This window comes from Pezoporus wallicus, unplaced genomic scaffold, assembly GCF_028554395.1.
Source record: "Pezoporus wallicus isolate ANWC-B61680 ecotype Strahan unplaced genomic scaffold, APGP_CSIRO_Pwel_v1 contig_2721, whole genome shotgun sequence".
Lineage (NCBI taxonomy): Eukaryota > Metazoa > Chordata > Aves > Psittaciformes > Psittacidae > Pezoporus > Pezoporus wallicus.
In genome coordinates this window covers 931,948-956,804 of record NW_026642515.1, presented here as the reverse complement: position 1 = coordinate 956,804, position 24,857 = coordinate 931,948, and the positions used below count along the sequence as shown (strand labels likewise).

At 37.1% G+C, this 24,857-nt stretch overlaps 1 protein-coding gene across 10 annotated transcripts in view; it reads right to left on the bottom strand.

The window, feature by feature from the left end:
• Positions 1–24,857, bottom strand: part of APC (APC regulator of WNT signaling pathway) — an 83,720-nt gene that overhangs the window by 7,854 nt on the left and 51,009 nt on the right. For 9 of the 10 annotated variants that reach the window (XM_057430866.1, XM_057430871.1, XM_057430868.1 and 6 more), the window contains 11 exons: positions 23,900–24,101; positions 19,026–19,134; positions 18,151–18,264; positions 14,990–15,073; positions 12,527–12,631; positions 9,044–9,166; positions 6,163–6,541; positions 4,914–5,009; positions 3,971–4,110; positions 2,629–2,706; positions 232–348 (listed from right to left, as the gene is read on the bottom strand). In XM_057430866.1, coding sequence (XP_057286849.1) covers positions 232–348; positions 2,629–2,706; positions 3,971–4,110; positions 4,914–5,009; positions 6,163–6,541; positions 9,044–9,166; positions 12,527–12,631; positions 14,990–15,073; positions 18,151–18,264; positions 19,026–19,134; positions 23,900–24,101 — 1,547 coding nt within the window. The remainder of the gene's footprint in view (positions 1–231; positions 349–2,628; positions 2,707–3,970; positions 4,111–4,913; positions 5,010–6,162; positions 6,542–9,043; positions 9,167–12,526; positions 12,632–14,989; positions 15,074–18,150; positions 18,265–19,025; positions 19,135–23,899; positions 24,102–24,857) is intronic. The other variant, XM_057430873.1, reaches the window with a different exon arrangement.

Below are 24,857 nucleotides of genomic sequence, written 5' to 3'. Positions count from 1 at the left end.
AGCAAAAGCTGTCAACCCTCATTAAAGAACTCCTAGTAGTTTTGAGATGTCATTGCTACATGGTGCTTTGCTGCTACGTTAAGTCAAAGCAACTCTCTTTTTTCGAAGCAAGCTACCTAAACCACCCCATATATGTGACAAACTGCTTTTATAAAAACAGAACATATTTGCGGTTTCTGTAAAACAAATGCCATCTCTCAAAAATTTATCTCAATCATTTATACAGGGTACCTTCTTAACTTCTAAAGCACATTCCATCAATGCTTTCACACTTCCAACTTCTCTTAGAGTCTTCTTGCTGTTTACATCTGCTCGCCACGACAAGTTCCTTAACACACTTGCAATGACCTGCAAAACGTGAAAGAAAAATAATGTATGTCAGTATAGCTACTTTTTAACAGGTTATCAGACTTCCCTCATAGATTTCTGGAACATTACAGATTAATGAACATTACCCATGTTCAGCTACTGAACTAAAATTTGCTGAAATCTGCTTTTCGTTGTGTTGTCTGCTAGACTGTCCTAACATTTCAGTATCAAGTTCAATCACAGGCACTGGCTTTTGTGTGTGGGTACCTAAAAGAAAAATTTTGAATCAGGCTCCCTGCTTTCCACACTGGTTGAAAAACTGGTCCAAAACCTCAGATTTCTGATCTACTCTGATAATTTAGTATCACCTTTTTCTCAGCTTTTCTGCTTGTAAAATAGAACAATAACACTTGCCTGTCTCTCAGATGGTATGATTACTTTGACTGATGTTTATAAAACTTTTTAAAGTCCTTTAAAAATACACTGTGTCTTATACAATCAGAACAGTTACCTATAGAAGATGAACAACAATTCAGACAATATCCTTGTCCCTGGCAGCAGCTAGACTTGAGACAAACTGTCACTGTAGTGGACAGTCATTACATATTAAACTCCATCTATTTATGGGCTACAGTAAGCATTTAAATGCATCATGAAATATACCTGGTATAAAACTTTAACCTGGGGATATTCTCCTTGTCAGAAAATTGTGCAAGCTTGTTAGGTTATGTGATGAATGCTCCCCTGCTCACCCCAAGGGAGCACAGGGAGCCAGAGACAGATGGAGGCACTCAGTACAACCCTGCCCCAGCCACCCCCAGGCGCACCGCAGGAACCATCAGCCCATCAGAAGCCCATCTCAACGTTCCCAGAGGAGCAGGGGGGGCCAAAGGCAGGTGGAATACAAACCAAGGACTCAGAGGAGGTGGCTCCCTGACCAGGATCTTTCCAGGGCTCTCCCTGCAAACCTGCAGCCCACTGGCCTAAGCAAAACACCCACCATGAGAAGTTAATGGGAGCAGATCCCTGCACCTTTTGGACTGAGGAAGGTCACTCCAGAAATCCTGGCCTAGGGGTGTGGGACACTTCAGGGGATCCAAGAGAAGAGCATTCTGGAACTGCAGAAGACTCGCTATGGGATGGAAGGACCTAACAGTTCCAAAGGCACCAGAAGGGACGGATCTAGGTGAGGTTCAAGCATGGAAAAACATAGAGATAAGGGGAGAGAGCTGCATCTGAACAGTTGGCTGTCTGCCAAGCACAGTACGACCACATTATTATTAATTATTAAATCATTTATAACTTGAGTGAGGGTCTTCCTGCTGTGTGTGTGCATGTGTATGGAGGCATACATGCCAGTGGCTGGAGACACACCACGGGTCACAGGGACCACGTGTCCATGACTCTTTTCAAGAACACTAGATGTATTTAATACCAGCCTTAATACCAAATTGGAGTTTACCCAGTAACCCCTATTGTAATTCTAATTGTTTCCTCCATCATAACTAGCTAGCTCCTCCTCTAGTGAATAAAGTTTTAGCTTTAAGAGAGAAAGTAATTTTTATTTAAAATTGTTCTTTTATCTGGTGGTTCACTCAAGCTGCATGGAAACCAGGGTTTCTCTTTCCAAAAGCTGTTCCAGTTTGTTTACAGTACATATTAATTACAGTGGGCTACAATTTAACATTTAACAATTTTAAACAAGTTCCATACCAACGAAGAGACACAATACTGTATGAACCCTCTAGGTGGTCCCAGTGCATTAGCACCGATAAACTAAATTAGACAATCTAAGACTCCTCAAAATTATCTTTAAAACTGGGACTTTCACTAACAGACCAGGGTCATAAAAGTGAGTGTTACCGCCCACGTGCTATATGTGCTTTGGTAAAAAAAAAAAACAACGGCAAAAAAATAGTATGACCCACAGACAAGTATTTTTACAAGAAAGTTGAACTTCATAGATTTGTGGAATGAGTACAAGTACAATCTTTTCATCAAAGGCACACGAGACAACATAAGAACAATAATTACAAATAAATACCCCCAAACAAGACAAATGATGCATATTTCAAAGAGAGAGCCTAATTTAAGAAAACCGAAAAGGCTAGCTGTGGACAGCACACTAGAAAATTCATTAAAATGACAGAATTCAAGTATGAAAATAACTGGTGTTAAGGCCAAATGAATAGAAGGAAGGTAAATATTAGGAAAAGAGAGCAGAAATACAGTATTTTAACACAATACAATGAAATTCATGGGAAGGACAGTGATGGAAATGTCCAAGCTAAAAAAATATTTCAATTTAAAGGATGTTACCTGCTGTAAGTCTTCGCTTTCAGATTTCAGTTGGGCTACAAGAGCCCTCATGCAGCCCTTCATGGAACATAATGTAGCCTGTTAAAAGAAAAAATAAATATTATTAAATGACAGGTTAGGTGGCTTGCTTCTGCACAATGTTTTGATATTTCAAGCTAATCATATCTGAAGCGCAAGACAAGCTTAGTACAGTATGCTGCCAACAATAAATATTTGGTTTACAACTGCTAAAAAGTTAAGTGTAACACTTAGTTTTGTATTCTGGATGTTATTTAAGTGGTAAAATTGTGCTAAATTTCATATCTTTTACAACATGTGTAGGACTTAATCTGGAACTTTACTACCTTAGAGGCCTTCTTTAAAAATAAAAATAGCTATTGAAAAACTGTATAGCTTACACTGAAAATTGTGACAAAGCACAATTAAAAATTACTCAAAACCACAATGTGTGTTAGTATTGCACTACTCTTCAGCTGGACAGCACGTACATTTACATCTCTGAGGAGTTGCGTTTATGCTAGAAACCAAAGAACTGCTGCCCTGTAGTGGTTACTGAATGCATGTTGTAAAAAGCCATTATTTTGTGAAACAATTTATTTGCACCAAGGATTTATGCTTTACTCGTCTAAAACTTGGACCAAAAAATCAAGAAGACTCTTATTTCCACCGGCTCCTGAAATGTCTTCCTGTAGAGCAGAAAGCTAAAAGTCTTCTAGTACAAAGTTATTTCAAGATCCATAGCTTGGCAAACTCTGGGGCAAGAAATCATGAAACTTTTTACCTTTTGAAGGCATGGTCCTTGAGAGATATTAGGTAAACTATTTGCCCTTATAATAATTTGAAGTAGTCCCCATTATGAACTTGATATGCTCTAAATGTTCAAAAGCAAGCTCCAGCCTGAAGAGGTTTGCAAAATTTCATGAGAAAGTAATAGTATTGTTAAATGACAACTTTACAGAATTTGACTCAATAAGCAGTTTTAGTTCAACATCCTCAGAAAAATCAGTTACTATGTGTAATCACCGGTCTGTAATCAGTATGCGATATACTAATCCAATGCTCACAAAAAAATTAATCCAGTAGATAGAATCCTTATTTTTAGTGACAAATTAAAAGTGGTTTCATTTAATTTGAGAGTTCATACTATACTTGCATGGTGTAACATTCAGTTTGCGGTGCTCTCTGTCAGGAACAGGATGGAATGACACAGGTTATCTTGAACTTCTGTCTTGAGCTCAAACTCAACATACTATCATGAAGATTTCCATCACCTGTCTTGAGAACTATAATTCAAACATAGCTATTAACTGAAATTACTGTGTGTTTAAAATTCTACTCTTACCTTGTTTGCCACATCTCCGAAAGTCAAGTTTGTCAGAGCCATTCCAGCATATCTCCTTAAGGTAACACTATAGTGATCACTTGTAAGTCCATACATTTCACAGTCCACTTGCAGAAGTTCAGCAATGGCCTGCAAACCTCCTTTAAAAGCAAACAAGTAAGAAAATAAATAAGATCTGTACTTTAATATCACAAGTACAGTATATGCATACCAAGGAGCAAACTGCATTTGTACTCACAGAACAAATCTCAAAAATCTGAAAACCAGAAGACTCAGAAAGGTAAATAAATTCTTAAATACTGACTCCAGATCTTGAATCTTGTGCTTAGCAGCAGGTGAAAGGTATGACAGCATGATATTGAGATTCCAGGGGAAAATGGGAACAGGTGGAATTATTAGGAGTTAAGAAGCACACTCATCTTTTAATTCCAACTAGTCAAAATCATTTTTGACAGATGAAATTGCACCCATTACATGAAGACTATTAAGTAAATTACTGATCATTATCACTGAATGTTATTTTCTGAGAAAAATACACAGAATATTTTCATTGATAATGAAAAGTAGAAAATGAAGGAAAATTGAATGCAAAGAATTTACTAAGCATGGACTAAAAAACTCAGGACAAAAAAAAAAAACTCACACCAAAACACCACCACCATCACACACACCCCCCCCCCCCCCCAAAACAGTCTCCATTTTAAGTCCAATACCTCTAAAATTGCAAATATTTCCATAATACTACTACTCTTCCAAAATTCATCCACTGGGAAATGGTCTGGTTAATTAAACAACACTCATCACTTTGAAGGCAACAACTGATTCAAATAAACTGATGACCTACTTAAACTAGTCATAAAAAATATCCACTAATATACACAAGGAGTGCCACGGTTTCCAGCAATCTCCTCAAAGGAAGTCAGAGGAATACATTTGGTCTTACCAAGCTCATTCATTGCATGCCTGTGTTCTTCATCAAATGAAAGTTTCATCAAAACACACACTGCAGGACAGATCTGATGATCGACTGGAGCAGGCACTGATCCAGAAACAGGCAAATAATTAGCATTCCTAGGTGATTTTGTCTAGATCACAAGTTTTCCAAAGTGAATCTAATGTTAAAATAAATCAGCTGCAGTTTTGTTCAGGGTTTGTATCTTCCCAGTAATCCATGAACAGACAATTAGTTAAGAATGTTACTAACAAATGTGAACCAGAAATACATTTGATGCTTAGGGAGAATCCTGAGTGTATGTATTAAGTAAGAAGCATGACTCCCAGTATAAAAAAAAAATTATCCTACTTCTAAAAATTAATGATCTTAGTGAAACAAGTCAGTAAATTCAAAAATTCTGGTGGCATTAAATAATATGTCACCTGATGTGAAGCTGCTTCCTGTGTCCTCAGGAATGGTTAATTAACTCCCATTTCATAACCAAGAAGCTTTTACATTTCTATTTTTTGTGAGCTACATTCTGACTAATGCACAACTGGTAATGGTATACCTTGGTCAGAGCCACATTCCTGTCAAATGATTCCCCTCGTAAGCTCCCCCTGACTTCAGCAGTACATTTTGTCATAGATGATCCCTAACAGCCTGTATTTACAAACTGCCCTCAATTCAGAAAAGCAGCTAAGCAATCCAGAAGGTTAAAACTTTTTTCTGAGTGTTCCCTGAAAAAACTCGTATTCACTTACATTGTCACTTCTTTTGTATTTTAATACTAAAATATTTCTTATATGTAACATTGTAAGTAACACTCTGTATTACACTGAATAGATTGAGATGATTTAATTTGTACTCTCTGTCCCTCTCCTAAAAGAAACGTGCTATCTACTGAATACATTTTCATGAAAAGCAATTTGGGATTATTTACGTTGATTCAAGTGTAGAAGAGAATAAGTACATATTCGATATTAACTTACAGATTACATGTATAAACTGCTTGAATTATTATTTGGAAAGCATACCAAGCTTTATGATTTAAGTAAAAAGTTTATAACTAGGGTTGCATATCAGTAGTTGATTCTATTTCCTACCACTACCTCTGCTTAAAAATATATCTATACACGCACATATATAAGAAAACTCACATACATTCAATAAGAATTCTGATTAAAGTTGTACTTTCTGTAAATCCACTGTTTGCAATATATCCTTGAAACATTTTTATACGGCTTCCAGAACCTACTTGGGTTTTTGTCTTGGTCCATTCCTTGTTCATGTGCTTCCTGCCATTCCCAACATGTTTCACAGTAAGCACGGATCTGCTCCAAAAGATGAAGCACGCGAATTTCCCGTCTGCCTCGCTTATCATCAGGCTGGGAGTGAATGATGTTATGCAGTGCTGCGCTGGCTCTGGCACGGGCCTCCTTACTACCACGAGAGTTTCCTAACAAGACAGAGTCTTTATCGTTGCCATGTAAAAGCTGGATGAGGAGAGGAAGACATCCAGACTGACGCATGGCTATGCAGCTGTCCTGCGAGCTAGACATTGCTAGCAATGTTCTTGACATGTCATCTTTATCATGAGTACCAAGCATTGATAACAAAGAATACACCATTTCCACCTGCAGGTCAAATGATTTTAAAAATAGTTACATTTAAAAAAATACACATTAAATGAAAATGAAAATTGAACGGTACACAAGAGCAAAAAAAACCCCTTCTTTAATGGTGCAAATATTTGTGCTATTTAGAAATATTAAAGTACTACTACTACTTTGTTATTCATTTCACTTAGTGGTTAAATGGCTAGAAGAAGTAGGTCATAGCTGTATGTAAATGTATTATTTTACAAAAGCAATGGCAAAGACTTTTAAATTTCACTGTTCAGAAAGATTAAATAAATAAACACACTAATGAAATTGTTCCAGTTTGAGAAATCTAAAATACATTTTACATTAATTTTGTATCAAAAAAATGCTCTATAACAATCACACTTTCATGTAAAGATGCTTAAGTGGAAAACTCTGTCATGTGGTATTAAATATAATTAGTCTAGACAAAGGGTAAGAATGATTACATAAATTTTTAGTTTATATTGTGTTTAAAAAATCTGACAGCCATGTAAAGTTTTCCTTTAAAACTATTTCAGATTAAGTAAACATTTGTTATGACGATCGACTTGCATATGGAACAGATTATTTACAGCAAATGCAAAGCTGAATTGTTAAATTCACATTTTTTCAAGTTTACAGGGATAAAACCAGTAGAGCAAATGCTCATTTAATATATGTAAAATACTGAGCATTTGTCAAATTAAATCAAGCCATGAAAACCCAGCATTACACATTTAACTTGGAGTAATGAAACTGCTCATTAAAATCCAGCAAATTTTGAGGGATTCCCTTGGCTGTCATTTACTATAGTGATCAACACACTATTTTGTTTGTCTTTTCCACTCTATTTTCTTCAATAATAGCTTTAGATCAAGAAATGCATTTGGTTCTTCCAGTGAACTTCTAGTAGATTAACAGGATGTAGAGGATGATTTTAGTCCAAACTCCTAAAGCCAGGATAAACAGGAACATTCAAAATCAAAGCACAACATAAAGAAACTATCAAAGGGAATTGTAAAGTAGCAGCGTGTGTGCTCCTCTGTAATATACCAATTAAGGAAGACATGAGACTTTGGACTCATTCTTCTTTGGACGAAGTTTTCTACGAGTAACTAGATACTTGCATTGGTTACCAGACCTATGAATGATTTTACTTGGTTTCTTCACAGGCAATTCAAATGTGCCTGAAGATGACCACAAATACGGAGTTAGAAAAAAACTGGATAGAAGTGGGTAGACTAAGCAGCAAGTCTTGAATCCTAGAATCTGGGAAGCTATATGATTACATGCAAAATGCACTGAAACAGTCTTGGAGCTAATATTATGACAGCCTAGCATCCCAGTTTGGAGATCCTGCCTTCCTGGTCTGGGGAAAATCAAATACAGTATTAAAACCAACCACCTGAATTCTTAAAGGAGAGCGAACTTAAACTGCTTCATGCATGTCTCTTAATAGTTATTTTAAGTGGCAGCTTTAATCCAGTGTTGTTTGGATTTGGAAGGCAAAGTTTTTCTCAAAGAACAGAACTGAAGAAACCAACAAAATCCAGCCTCCAAGTTGCAGAAAAAACCCAGGAAAAACTAAAAAAGGGCTTGTCTGTCTCCTTATACACACAGACACATTTCTTTATGCATCTGTAAATGCATTCCTCTACTTAGAATCTCTACCAGTTTCCCTTCTTCTCAGGCATTAAAATTAAGCTTTTCCTACCCGACAACACACTTAGCTCCACCAATTTCTTTGCCTGTATCCTTCCATGCTCAGACCCTTTGCCTGCCTTCAGGGCTCTCCCACTGTCTGCAGCTTTTGGGAATTCTACAATTTCCAATGAAAACTCACAGACAGACCTGCTGATGTCACTGCCTACTGGCACATGCATAGAGTGCAGGACTGAAATGACATTATTAACACACTGGTTTAAGGCTTGAAGTAATTAATACTATGTCAAGCTAATAGGCCCAGAAGACTGCGCTCAACACACCACTGATAGTACATAGACTGCTGCTGATTCCAAAGGCTGTATAAACTCCAGTGGCTCATGAACTTAATGCTGTGTTACAGATTTGCCCCTTTTTTCCCCCTCTTTTCATACTGCACAAAAACTTTGAGCACAGTCTTGTAAACGCATATTTATCACCATGAAAGACTTCTTTTTTTTTGTTTTGAGTTTAATTTCTTAGTAATTGCATTTCTGTTTTGTGGATTTGGCTTCTGGAAAAGTATTTAAAAACTGCTCTTGAAAAGGTGTACTATTCATCATGGATAACAAATCAACACCACAGGCTTTTTATATATTCCAGTTATTTCCAGCAATCACTTTTTCCTTACTGTAACAACTCTTAACTGATGATCAGTAAGTAAAAAAAAAATACTCTGTGCATGTACCTTAAAAATTTTAAAAATACTCTAAAATTTTAACTCTGATTTAAAATCAGGTAGATCGTTCAGGTAATATTAGTACTACTGGCAGAAACAGATTATTGTATTAGTAAAAATGTAGCATTAGCGACCTGTGCTTTGTAATCTTCGGTTACCTTGGTACCCAGATGACTTGTCAGTCTGCGAGGAACAGAATAGTTATTACTAGAGCTCGTAACACTGGTGATCTCGTGGTCCATTCGAGCAGCAGAACCCTAGAAATTTAAAAAACATTTCAGTATTAAAAAAAAAAGGTCTGAGTGGAAAAACAACTAATGCCTGATTCAATTTCAGCACTAGATCATGAAATCATACTGATAGTAACGAACTGTCAACTTCTGTTCAGTCCTCTCTGCCCCAACACAAATTAGAGGTCACTGTTAAACAATTCTGTTAACCACTTTTGCTGAAATCAAGTCTCAACAGAGTTGTGTTTTCAAAGGACTTAATTTGTAGTTACTATTTTCACACTGCAACACACTGGATTATAATTTTTACAGAGAGAAAAAAACAGCCCCAACTTTTGCGTCACATTACATAGTGAATTGGGGTAAGCCTGTACTACTTCAGAACACAACCAGGTATGCAAAAACCGACAAGAAGAGATTCATCTGGACAAGGAGTAACCCTATTTAAATTTGTCCGTATCAAAAGCAAATTAAGAGTGGATGAATCTCTTTCACTTTAAAATGAAAAAATATAAAATAATGATGCCCCTATTTTCTATAATTTTTCTAGAAAATACTATAAATAGCATGCTTCTACCTGGAGTAACAAGACCCAGTTATTGGCATCTTTGCCCCTTTTTTGGGGGGGCCCCAATTTTGCATATTTATATTTTCCTTTTGTTTTTAACCATCTTTTATCCACTCACTCTCTTTGCCCTCACTCACTCCCCCCAGTTGCTTGCTTTCTTTTTCTCTGCTTCCTATCTGTGAGGCTTTCTTCCTTGCATCCCTACTTTTCTGTTCACTTTGAGGAACTTAAAAATACATTTGACTAGAACACTTTCAGTATCAGAGCATTGTTTTACTGAGGTAGTCACCAGTCTTTGCTTAATCCTCTACAAAACCTAAAACCTTCTCATTAAAATATCATCTTAATTTGCAAAACAATGTTTTCAAGCTATCTGGATCCTGAGAATATTCTTTTTTTCCCAGTAAAAATATGAAGCACACTGAATAAAAACATATGAAAGACATTTAGAAATAATGCCTGTTTTTTTCCTAGGTGCACCAAAAGAAAGAAGACAAATATTCCTCTACAATATTTGCTGTTCATACAGCTCAACATCTTAAGTTGAAAGTGACTTTAAGTGAAAGGTAGAATAACTTCATGTAGTGTTTGCCTAGATAGGAAAAACTTCTAGTTATACTGGAATATTTAAACACAAATTACTATACTCATTTCACTCTCCCATTTGAATCCAGAACATTTTATGCACACTCCAGAATAAGTGTTATGCTAAAAGAGTGTAACTAGAATGATTTAAATTCACATGATTTATTCTAATGTAGATTTCCTTATTTTCTCTCTTAAATATAGGAAAAATTTACAATCTTAAAGCTCAGACCAAAAACTCTATTGGATTTTCCCAATTATTCACTTAAATAATCTGTGTAAAGTGTATCAACTTTGATATGAAGCGTAACTACATTCCCTACTGGCTCCTAAAGACTGACATGAAAGAACTAATGCAAGGTGTGTAGCCACTCATCTGAGAAGATGGGAAATGACAAGGAGCTGTTACATAGACCTTTCTTGTGTAGAACCTTCTACTTCAAAATCTCCCCCATCTGTCTTCTTCATCTTGTTTTTTCCTTTTATACTTTACTGTCTTTCACTCATTGTTTTACTATGCTTGCTATTTAACTCTGTCAGTAAGGTTACCTTCCCTACTTTGTGGCACATTTTCTTACCAAAATAGACAGTATCACTAAATTCCTTTACAAAACTTGCAAAACAAAGGTATGAAAAAAATTTAAAGGCAGGATAGTGAGGGCAATGGAAAAGAGAAGAAAGCTCAAAGATGGTGCAGAAAAGGACATAACTGAATCCTGAAAAAACCTGGATCCAATAAGCAGTGTTTCAATTAATGTCAATTATATGACCACAAAACCCATTAGAACCAAATGGCTTGGTTAAAACCTTATTTGCATTGAACAGCAATTGTTTAAAGTATATAACAAATAAATGTTATGCCAAATCCATCAAATATCCTCTCTCTGGACCTGTACTAAAAGTAAATAATCCCCAGATGTGTATCTTAACACAGATTCAGCGCCCTGGCCCTACCTACCACCAGAAGGAACAAGTATGCATGTTTTATACACTTTAATGAGGCAAAGGTCAAAACTGAAGAAATCCTCAACATAAGACCTCAAATGAAGTATGAATAAATCTTCCACTTGTGTAAGTCTGCCAAGACATCACAGTCTCTTCTTCCTTCCCTGTAAAATGTTGTCCAGAAAAAACCCTGATCCATTCACTGAAGATAGATGATACAGCCACAATGCATGAATTATTTCAATACGTTATGCTTTCTGCCCCAAAGCGTGTTGAATTATTGTCTTCCAAAAAAATAAAGCTGTCATAAGAACTAGAGTCAGAGCCTCAAGCAATTGCTCAGATTCGGCTGACAGAACTAGACTCCAAACTGTGATCAAACTATGGGCTGTACTTAATGTTTAATCAAATGAAATACGTTAGCTAAACCACAATTCTGTTTTCTTGTACAACACACTTTCACAAGTATTTAAATAATTCTACTTCCCTGGAGCAGCAAAAATATTTTGCCTATGGATTCAACTATTAAGTTTGTAGCGTGAAGTTTTAAGAACACGAATTACTAGTGGGAATGGTCAGCTACAGTTGGAAATCATGAAGGGAGTGATCATTAGCACACAGTAAATAAATCAAAGTATATTTAGCCAAAGGGAGAAGTCATAATTTTGATAAATATTTCTTTAAAAAGACAAGTAAAGAATTTAATGTACCCCTCAAAATACCCCACTAATGTATTTCACTAGTAAAAGGAACAATATATTTAGAAGCATTTAACTAACCCTTCAGCCTACTTCCAGATTACCTGATTGATACTACTGTTTCAAAGCTTTATGTAAAACAGTATTAATGAAACACTAATGATAAACCTACCATTTGGTTCTCCATTTTTTAATTTTTTATTTTTTTAATTACTGATATTTCAGTGATAATTTCTAAAGTGAAAATCAGAACAATATTCCACAACTAAGTCATACTTCTAGTGTTACAGTTCATCTATAATAAAATACATTTTCTATAGTAACTCTTGTTACCTCCTTCATAGCATTAGGCTCATTAATTATTTAAACAAAGCAGAAATGCTTCCTGCAATACAGAATATTTATACGTCATATTATTAAAACATCTCTTTCCAACAAGTACAAGAAATTTCTCATATACAGGTGGAAGAAAAACACAGATATTTTTAAAATGAGCAGGCATACAAATGCTACGAGGCACATACCAATACAGAAGCACTGTATATTTTGGGTATTTAATTATACAATCAACAAAGAAAACAATCAATTTACCTGAATAGTACTGCTAGTTGCCACGCTGATTTCTGCTGCTCCTTGACCTTCATTCTGCCTCTCTGTTTCATGGGAACCTGCATCATGCTTGGTTTGGGGTGCTCTCTGTTAACATAAGGGTTTATGAAATTAGGTATAGGAATGATGCATTCTTTACCATTCAAACCTTTACAGATTGTGAATATATCAGTGCTGCATCCTCACAAAGCCATTGAACAGTACTTTGTACTTCACAACCCTAAGCCTCAAAAATTAACAGATGAGACTGACTGCAAAAAACCGCAAGATGAAAGTGAAGCACGTCCTCTTGAGGATTACAGCCCTGCAAGACAAAGGATTTGCTATGACACACAGAAACACCATCTTCCACCAGCTGTGCTCACATTGCTATCAGGAATGTAATGGAACTGGAACAAACAACTGTATTCTCTGCACTGTCACGTGAGCTGTGCATTTACTGGAGACTACAGCTAGCATAGTTCAATTAAGCTTTGCATTCAAAGATAAGAAATTTCTGCATTAACAGAAAGCTACCTGCAGTGTAAGAACCCTTCAGCATGTTAAAGACAAACAGTACAGAATAACCATTTTGATGGAGAGAGAAATTATACAGCCCAATATTGTTCCATTTTATATTTATCAAAATAAATTCAACTCATCTGGCAAGCCGGTACAGGCATGTTTCAGATCTCTCAGGAGACACAATTTTCTATACATCTAAATGAACATTAAACTGGCATCTCTGCACTGATACGGATCATGAGATCAACACAAAAATCAGTATTTTAAATACAGTATCTTAATAAAGCAAATACAATAACTGAACAATTAGAAAATGTATGAAGTATATAAATGAGTGTGTTTAAAATGTTTCAAATTTTCAGAGACATGAATAACCCTGTCTATGGAACTGCAAATCTGGAGTCGAAAGGAGACAGTGGGATTGAGTGCGCCCACAGCAAATTTGCCGATGACACCAAGCTGTGTGGTTGGGTTGATATGCTGGAGGGAAGGGATGCCATCCACAGGGACCTTGACACGCTTGTGAGGTGGGCTGATGCCAACCTGACGAAGTTTAACCATGGCAAGTGCAAGGTCCTACACCTGGATCAGAGCACTCCCAGGCACAACTACAGGGTGGGCAGAGAAGAGATTCAGAGCAGCCCTGAGGAGAAGGACTTGGGGGTGCTGGTCAATGAGAAAATGAACATGAGCTGGGTTCAGTGTGTGCTCGCAGCCCAGAAAGCCAACTGTATCCTGGGCTGCATCAAACGGAGTGTGACCAGCAGGTCAAAGAACGTGATCCTGCCCCTCTACTCTGCTCTTGTGAGACCTCACTTGGAGTACTGTGTGCAGTTCTGGTGTCAACAACATAAAAAGGACATGGAACTGTTGGAATAAGTCCAGAGGAGGGCCATGAGGATGATGAGGGATCTGGAGCAGCTGCCATATGAAGACAGGCTGAGGAAGTTGGGGCTGTTCAGCGTGGAGAAGAGAAGGCTGCGTGGAGACCTCATAGCAGCCTTCCAGTATCTGAAGGGGGCCTACAGGGACGCTGGGGAGGGACTCTTCATTACGAACTGTAGTAATAGGACAAGGGGTAATGGGTTCAAACTTAAACAGGGGAAGTTTAGATTGTATATAAGGAAGAAGTTCTTTACTGTGAGGGTGGTGAGGCACTGGAATGGCTTGACCAAGGAAGTTGTGAATGCTCCACCCCTGGCAGTGTTCAAGGCCAGGTTGGACAGAGCCTTGTGTGACATGGTTTAGTGTGAGGTGTCCCTGCCCATGGCAAGGGGTTTGGAACTAGATGATCTTAAGGTCCTTCCCAACTCTTAACTATTCTGTGATTCTATGAAAGCATGATGACTCTCAAAGTATTAGTTTTGCTCCCAAAACTAATTTTTCAGACTCAAGAATCTACTACCTTAACAAACAATGCTCTTGAATCCCTCTCAATTAATGTGTTTAACTACACTTGGTATATTAAATTAAGCTTCTGTGTGCTTCCATGTCCATACACTGAAACTTCTTACCTGGTTGGTGATTAAACTCACTACAGTATCACTGGCTTACTAACTCTTACTTGAGATTCAGAGCAGCCCTGCAGAGAAGGACTTGGGGAGTGCTGGTTGATGAGAAAATGAACATGAGGCAGCTTCAGTGTGCGCTTGCAGCCCAGAAAGCAAAACGTATCCTGGGCTGCATCAAAAGGAGCGTGACCAGCAGGTCGAAGGAGGTGATCCTGCCCCTCTACTCTGCTCTCTTGAGACCAAATATTCTACCCTCAGTTCGCTGGTAATTAAGAGCCTACATATATGGACTAGTTGATTAACTGTGACATCACTAGCTGATGGAAATAATCCTGCGTAGACCACATTAAAATAATTTTACTCATTTGGGTTTTTTGATTTTTAGAAAAAGACACATACCATAATCAAAGGCAAATAATTGCTCACTAACCTCTGCTTCAGTGGCTTGTGATTGTAGAAGCTGTCGTATACGGAGAATGTCCTTCTCTATTTGCTGAATTCTCGCCACCCTTGCCTGAAATGAATACATTTTCGTGTTTGATTTTGTTAAAAAACTCCATTTACTTATTGTACAGAACAACAATATGAAGAGCTCTTTGCAAATACTGCTGACTACAAAACAGAATTACTTCATTCATGTGATAATTCAAGTGCCCTTCACAATAAAACACAGGCACGACTGCAAGCATTCAAAACGTAGTGAGTAGCTGGGTTTCCAATAGAACTGGTACTCATTTGTACGTAACAGGTCATCACACAATACACACTGAAATAAAAAAATGTGGCAGTTAACTTCCGCAATTTTCCTGTTTCTGAAACGAGCATTTTGTGCAGATCTTTAGCAAATTATTTGACTTTCATCCCAAATGTTAGAGTTTTACTTGCAATACAGAGATTTGAGATAAATTTTTATTTACAGAGTGTCACAAAGGAATGGAATCCCAAATGACTTTTATTACACTGAGTTACTATAATGATTTGGGAGTTTTGCTTATGCACAGCCTCTGAACACTTGGCTTCCACAAATTTCAAGTAATTTAACAGGCTACATATGAAGAAAATTATATACTGCTCCTTTGCTTTGTCTGGGATTTTACAGACATCGCTGAATCAGGGTCTTTTGCAGCCATATTGCTACTCGTTTCCCACTGTAACCATCTCTGGTTAATAAAGGGAATGTTAAAAACCCCAACCATTATGGGATACATATCCTCCATCCAACTTGTACTGCAAAGCACAGGGTGCATTATGATTCTGTGAAACAGTAGGCATATAAAGTTAAATATCCCTATATGAGCTTGATAATGTAATTGTACAAAACACTGTATTGACAGTATTTGACTTTAAAAGTGCAGAGAAAATAATTAGCCAAATCATATCACTAGCTGATATGAACACCAAACTGATTAAACAGGGGTCTTTATGTGTTAATCAAATGGACACACAGGTAAAAAAAAAAAATCCCAATTCTTCTACCTGATTAACATCTACAATGCTATACTAAAAAAGGAAAGGCTTTGTGTATCTAGTGGACAATGAAAGGATAAAACCCTAAAACATTTCAGTATCTTCTTGATGCCATTTTTTCCTTAACATAATTAAAAACAACTATTTCAGGGACAACTTAACTGCTTTCACAGTGTCCTGGGTTCAGCAGTAGCAGTCATTTTTCTCCTCCTTGGTTGCTGGTGCAGTGCAGTGTTTTGACTTTCGGCTTGGGAACAGAGCTGATAACAATGATGTTTTGGTTTGGCCAAGGATTTTGTGAGCCTCATGCTCTGCCAGGGAGGAGGCGAAGCGGAGAGGAAGCAGAGACAGGACACCTGACCCAAGCTAACCAAAGAGGTATTCCATACCACAGCACGTCATGCCCAGGATGTAACTGGGAGTTAGCCGGGAGGGCTCAGACTGCAGGGTTGGAAGAGGTGTCAGTTGGTGCTTGGTCAGGCTGGGGGGGAAGTTATCGGTTGGCTGGTGGTGAGGTGTTGTATTCTCTTCCCTTATTATTTCCTTTATCATTGTTATTATTGGTGGTAGCAGCAGTGATTTGTGTTATACCTTAGTTACTGAACTGTTTTTATCTCAACCCGTGGGAGTTGCATTCTTTGCGATTCTCCTCTCCTTCCCTCTGGGAGAAGGGGGAGGAAAGAAGGGGGGGGGGGGGGGAGTGAGTGAATGAGTTACCTGACTGGGTTTAAACCACAACACACAGTTACATAACTATAGTCAAATCCTTTCTCTGGAAAACGTAATCTATTCTCTGCCTCAGTGCATTCAGAATTTTGCCAGCAGCCAAGCCTATTCTACTTAGCTTATTTCACCTCACTCTAGTTTAAACTTGTTAATAACAACAGAACTTTCCTGGAATTTCTCATGTCAATGTCCTAACACTTTCTTCTACAACAGGGCTATCTAGGCATCCACAGTGAATCCTGAGTCTGCTCTACTTTCACTCAGGACCGGATGATACAAGTTGCACAGCTGAATTTATGCAGGTCATCACCACTGCTGCTAAACGTCAGTAACACAGCCATACGGCTTCCAGATCAGAGCCAGTTATTATATCCAGGCAGATTAAACTTGGGTCTGTCTGAGTACATCTATAGAGACAAATTCCTACACAGCCTTTAAGTACATAACTGACAATTACAGGGTATTTGTTTTGCTCTAACCATAGGAATTTTCTGAAAAGTCCTACTAAATTGCTCCCTTTAACATTTCAGGCAGTTTTTCTAATTACAAAAAAATTAATTTGAAATGTTTCTTAGGTAGCAATATTTTGTGTTGGGTAAACCTAGTGAGAAAAATAGAGCCTAAGAAGACTACTTTTATTGAAAGGACTTATTGTTGTAATATTTGCCATAAAAAAAAAAACAACAAATAAAACGGATTATTTTACCAAGCTGGTTATTTATCATCCCTGGAAGTAACTGGTAACAAATAGTTCAAATTGTCACTCTGCTGCAGTGGGGGTATAGTTTTTATAACCAGCAAACAACTGATTACTTCATTTACAGGTTCCATACAATTACATTCTACGTTGTATGTCCAGACGTATGTAACATGATTTGCATTCAGAATTGTACCTCATTGTGAACACAAACAACTCTAGGTGAGCAAACAACTCCCAGACTTGTATGTGAGCGACATTTTTTACTTGAATACCTTGTTTTCAAAAATGATTCCTTGCTACATGGTTTCTTGGTTAAGCAAACCTAACAACAATAGCTGGATTTTATTTTAAACTTAAAACATGATAAAACCCATCATGAGTGATGCAAAATAAAGCAATTGCAACTACATGTTTGTTTGAAGCTGAAATGGGAAAAAAACTACAAGCAAATAATAATAAAAAATATATTCTTTTGGAGAAATTGTCTACGCAAGGTCTTCTTTTAAACAGGCAGAGGAGGCTGCTTTTTGCTGAGTAGCTACTTATATTCTGATTCCTCTTTCTGTATTTGAACGGCTAACTAAATCCTCTAAGGCTATCACTGTGTTTACACACAGTTTAAAAATACAACTACCAATAATTTAAGAAAAACGCAGGAAAACTTTCTATTCCTTCTAGTAATGAAAGGCAAACTATACCTGTGCTCGCTTCTCCATGTCCTGACAAGTACCTAGCTGTTCTTCCATTGCAGCTCTGATTTGCCTTGCCTCATACTCCAACTGCCTTCTGGTCATATCTGTTTGCAAGGAGAACTGAAATTGAAGTACAGAGAGGGCATTTTAGCAAACAGCATTTACATTAACTATGTACTTCTCTGAACAAAAGCAGAACAGTTACTTTTTCACAGCAAACTTCATAAACAAACAAAACGTAATTAACAGGTGCTTAAAATAAGACTGCATTATTAAAACAAGAATATATACCTGCAAGTTTTGTCAAATAATAAATATAGAAGATAAACACTGAGACAGTTATCATTCATCACAAGTCAGGAACATCTGGCTACTAGTCGGACATCTTCATTATCCTTGATAATGGTGACTTGACTATGAATAGTTTGGAGACACCAAAGGAAAAGCCTGGAGCAACAATAGCTGCATAGGCTAAAGCTCCAGTTTACTTGCTGTTATTAAGAGCTCCTGTGTAGATTGTCTCTTAGGCTAATATTGCCTCTCAAAACTAAAATAATCCACTAAGTAACAGACTGGATAGAGAAAAGACCTTTGGGGGACAGAGCTGAAGAAGCAGACTGACAAGTAATTAATTTTTCAAAAGGATTTTTCAGTCTTCCCCTCTATCACTGACATTTATACTGATAGTTGTGAATTGTAATGTGCAAAATTATGTATGAAAAAAATGCATTATTTAGGCTATATTAGCTTTACATAATAAATAAAATTTTTCGTAGATTAAAATGATAGTAGAGTGCATTACCGAATTCATTAAATATACACAGCATCCAAACAGAGATCATAGCGCCAGATACAAGACCAAGCAAACTGAAGCTGCTTACATTTTCAGTAAGGGGGAGACTATCAATCCTTTTAGTCAAGTTCTGAAGCTGGGCATAATACCAGTCCTTCTCTTTCTCTTCCTTCTCAAGCTCAGCAAGCAAAAGAGATCTATTAAAAACAGAAGTGGGAAATGTTTCGCTATTAAGACCTCATTAACACATGTAAGTAGAGAAACAGGCATTGATACCCATTAAAAAAAGACTGAACGAGAAACGAGGTTTGAAGGCGGCACTAAGAAGACATTTGGGAAGGTGGGTGCAATTCCCTGGCCCAAAACACCACCCATTTTTCTATGCTAAGGAAGTCACTAGTTTCTTGTATATCAGGTCCATAGCTATAGAAGAGGAAAATACCTGTATGTTTCCACAAAACTACTTTGAAATCTAATGCCAAGAGGCATTCTGCCAAACCAAAACCCAGTTATTAGCTGTGTGCTATGTTGTGTCCTGCCTCTTTCAGACAATATGCTTTGTACAATACATCAAACTACATTTAAGAAAAGCCCTGATTCTTACAGGAGCATATATATCGCTGAATCACATTACTGAATTAAATTATCCCATCAACCTTTTCAAGTGTCTACAAACTAACTTTGTTAACAATACCGAAACTATGAGTAAAGCACATAAACCCAAGGTATTTCTGTATTAAAAATACTTTAAGAGTATTTTCCATCAAATGTTATAGAAAGGATTCATTGACAGCTGTTTAAAACATTTTAAATGGTTATCATAAGCATACCTAAGTAGTATGTAAGAAATATAAGAATATATGCAGACTACCAAGAAAAAAAACTATAAGAAGTTTTACATACTATTTCATAAATCCTTCGTGAACTACATTTATATAGTCGTAAATTTTATCAATATAGTTTTATAGCACTGTTTCAAAAGTTTCCAAAACACACAGTAACATTTCCAGGCAAAATCTGGCTAGTAGGGATATACAGAGAAGCAACTCTTTCAGTTTGTTGGGGTTTTTTTTGGGTTTCGTAGTTGTTTGTTTGGCTGGGTTTTTTTCATACACATTTATTAGTTTCTTACAAACACCTTCCAAGAGCACTCTTTTTCCTTCTGACATTTTAATATCGGTCATTAACGGAAAAGCTAAAATCAACACTTAGCCAGGAGACTGCTGCAGTACAAGTTTGTCCAGTATTATTTCCCATCCCTCAACTTCTGCACCCCCCTTTCTAAACTCTAAACTGAGCAACAGCCACATGAACCTTTACATAACATATGAACACATTACGCATAATTACTGTAAGTCATCAAGAACAAAACCACAGCCCCTGACTACTTTGATAAGGCATCCCAGTCATGATTTGAGATGATAATTAAATTTCAACAAGACAGAACTTGATGTGGAAGAATTTAAAAATACTTGTTTTAGAGGATCTGTCTTGGTTACTGCTTTAAAAATGTTTCAAAATAGTTTTGATGATTTAACATTTATAATCCAATGCAAGTGACCTGTCTACTATTCTAATGGAAAATTAGAATTGACAGGGTCCCTCATTTCAGCTGCAAGAGAAACTTATCATAGCCCAGTATGTGAAATCAAATTTGCAAAAGCATTATTAATGCAATCCTTACAGAAAGTATTTTTACCATATGAGGATCTGCAAATGTGAGAGGACTAATTCTGCCTCTGGATGTCAAAGAACTGGTAGTATTACCCAGAAGGTTTACCTTCAGCTAAGTGAACGTGTGATTAAGTTCCTGTTGTAAAATGTAAGGGGATTCAGTTTGCAAGACACAGTCATTCAATATGCTTTGGCATGCACAATGGATGCTAGAAGCAAGGAAAGAATTTAGGAACCATCAGTGCACCGTAAAGACTATAATGCATGACCTGAGGGTGACTTCTCTACTTAATAGTGCAATTTTGCTTGAGTAATGCTTATTTGAGATTATTAGTCCTTCTCACTGCTCTCTGAGAATCCAAGGTTTTAACAATGTCTTTAAGGTCTCTCAGCACTAAGCCTATTATAGGGTTGGTACAGCAGGTTACATATAGCAGGTTGCTATATATGCATGTGTGTATATATACGTGTGTATATATACGTATAGCAGATTGCACTTCAATTTCGTTGAAAACAGGCAGCAAGTCTCTGTAGATGTGTCTGGTAAGCTGCACCCTGAACTTAATATTGCTATCAGATACTACACCAACCAGAATAACTTTCTCAGCCTCCTGGAACTTCTTGTGGTTTGGAGAACATTTAAGGCGGAAGAGCTGTTACTAGTCATGGAAAAAGAACTGATGGAAAAACCCAGTGCAGTTATTCCATTTTTTTATATCCCAAAACTGTCTACATCAGGACTTTCACAGTGTCAGAGAAAATTCTGTTCTCTCCCATACACTGTCAAGTTCAATCAGAATGCAGCGAGGCAAATGAAGCAAGCTTTTGGAACTTAACACTATTTTTATCAGTTAACGAAAGGTTTCCAATTTTAACTGCTTTTTCTAAAGCATGGGTATTTTGAAAGACTTCTCTAATGTGGTATTTCTGAAGCTCCCAACAATATAGGAAGCTGAATGACTGCAGAAAATTGGTTTCTTCTTTTGAAAATCTTTTCTGCATAGTTATGCCAATGTTATTCCCAGCTAAAAGAGAGAAACAAACTATATGCTACTCAACTTGCATTATGTAAATTACAATTAATACTTCCACTTTAATTAGCAGGTGATGAAAAAAACCTTGAAAATTTCAAAAGGCAAACCAACACCAGAAGTAATCTGCAGTGTACTCTGAAAAGTTCTGTTGCTGATAAAGTGTATTACCAAACACACATGGAAATAACCAGACAGAAAGCAGAAGACATTTAATGCCTATTGTATTCTAAATTGGCAATCTAAAAACATAACCCCCACTTTTCCCTTTTCTTTTTTGACTTTCAGATTAGAGGAGAGATAAGCAAACAAGAAAGAAGCAATTTTGCCTTCATTCTGGTAACTGAATCATTGGATTCATTTTCTTTGCTTTAGAAAATCACTGTTAGGCAAGCTAACCAATTTTTCCAATCCAAAACAAATTTCAGCACTTTCTTCTTGTTTCTTGTTTACATTAATAAGCATCTAGTGAATTAGTTTATTAATAAACTTCTCATGAATCTGCCAAGATGACACACAGTTAATACACCATTTGGCCCATACTGCCTGTGAGCAGCATGCATTGTGCTACTGTCTTAAGATACCGAGTGGAAACATTCCCCTGCTGCAGGTTTCCAAAAAATGTTACTTATTCTAAATCATTTAATATTTTGAGGTTTGTCAGGTTCCATGACTTCTTTGAAAGTCTGTGTCAGCGATCAAAAAACGTTCTGTCAGGAAACACCACACTTATACATATGCTCAGAAATACAGAAACTTAGTAAGCATGCCAAACAAGTTCAGATGCTAAGTATAGGAAAATAAGTGGACAATTTTCTTTCAGCTAGTGATTTCAGATGCATGGTCCTACACTACACCCCTACACTCCACCCTCTTCTGATTCATGTGGCTACCCAGGGTCCACATCTATGCACTACATGTTCTTACATGTTCCCTGAAACAGTACAAAAAATAGGGCAGCTTGGATTATCCATCATGTCACTAATAATAAAGCCAGATGAGATCTGGCCATGTGTCTATAGATCATCTCTACAGCACAAATCTTTACCCTGTCAGCTGTGACAGTAACACTGCCTACGCTCATGTGAAATTAAATTTTTCTTATCCCTTTTTTCACTGTTATCTGGAACAAAGACCAGTTCACTGCCTAAGCTGTCTTTACCATGGAGAAAAATGTCTAAAGAACCTTAGAATCCTTCTCATCAATCAGGCTGATTTCAGCCTCCAATACAGTCAGCTGTTGGGATCCTCCTCACTGGCAGAATAGGAGAGACTGAAAAGTCCTTCATGAGGGTAAATGTTCTGAGCAACAACTAAAACATCAGTGTGTTACCACCACTGTTCTCAGACTAAAGCGAAAACATGGCACTGCACCAGCTACTAGGAAGGAGAAAAATAACTGTTACAGCTGAATCCAGGACAAGCAGTCAATGACCAAATCTTCAAGAAACCGTATCTTACAGACAGGCTTCTGAAAACACCTGGGATTTCAGTCAGGTTTGTTTTAAGATACAAAGATGTCTTCAGTGAGAAGTGCTGCATGTCTCTTACTTTCACATTTCCTTTTTAGGTGATTGATAAAGTGCTACAAATCTATATTATGTCCTGAAAGTATGTTCTTCCTATTAAATGGATACCACCACCTTCCAAGAAAAGAAATTCCATGATTTTGTCAACTCAAAACATCAGATGGAATCCTCATCTTGAAGATAAGAGTAAATACTTTTGTTCAGCAGACATTCTTCCTGAGAGAAGAATCACCACGTATGTTTCTGCTAATATTAAATAACTGATCAACCAATTATGGCAGTTACAAGCTTTTGCAAGAAAGAGAAAGATTGCACCATCACACTGTTAGAGTTTCAGCCCTTGTCAACAGTGGTGAGGAGATATGGCAGTATTTGGGATGCTCTGCCTGCCCTAAGTATATCTCACATGCTGACAATCTGCTGATAAAACAAAATAACCTTCAGCCAACAAAGAATGACAACAAAACGCATACAGGAAGAAGCGGGAGAAACTGTACGATGTGTCTTAATATTTTTTTTCATATATATATTTTTGGTGTGCATTCTTTTTTAATGTATATATTTTTAATATATATATTTGCTGTACATTCCTGTCTTCCTTACCTGTCAAGATAAAAGTACTAGTGATCAAAGCATATGCATGACAGCTAAATACTAGCTGTGTCAGTAAACTTTCATGATAAAATTAGAAGTCAATTCATACTGGATAAATAAACAAAGGAATTTACCTCTCTTTTTCTAGCTCTTCTAAATAACCAGTGCTTTCTCTGCTTCCATTCATAAATCCTCTTCTTGGAAATGATCCCATGGGAACAGGACTGCACTCTCCTGAACGGCTTGACACAGACCCTTCCCGGCTCCCAGATGAATGCACGGAAACCTTTGGCCGTAACCTCACTCCAGGGAAGCTGGTACTTTCCAAGTTTAGTTCTGGATAATAAAGAGCAAACATTTCCAGAGCTGATGTTCAACAGCATGAATCTGAAAGATCTTTGCCATCTTAATTTCTTCTTTCCTACAGAAATCTATTTTTTGATGGAAAAATTTTGCATGGATATCAGAAGAACATAATGTGAAAAAAAAAATCTTGATGGTACACATTTGAGCAGATGACCAAACTGCAATCTTGACAACCAGAAGAGTATCTCCACACAAGCCTGCCTGCCTCTTGCCCAGAGAACCTATGGAATGGACAAGAGTTTTGCAGAAATGTCATATGAACTGTTCCTCTGGCCCACTTCCTAATAGTTTCCTTCTTAGAGATCCTGCAGATGCTTCACTGTCTCGTAAATGATGACAGTACTGTTCACAACAGGGCCCTTAAATATATACATCTGCTGTGGTATTTCTAGTTCAGTAGTAGGTACAATGGATGCATACAGAAAGTTAGCAGTCTGGGCTTGCTCTGCACATCCATGTAATCTGATGATACACATTCCAGAATCTGCTCTAGGGAAGGGGGCTTCAGTTTACAGCATGACAGATACAGTTCCAGTAATATGATATGGAGAGGGCAGGGCATGCAAACAATTTTAGACAATTGGTGAAACTAATCCATTAACTTAAACAATTTATCTTTTCTTTCTGAAGAACTGCATGAAATGTAAGTTCCATCAAAAGCAATTTATATGAAGCTCTAGGTTAACAGTAGTAAAAGCATAAAAGCAGCAAAGAACACTTTTTTTT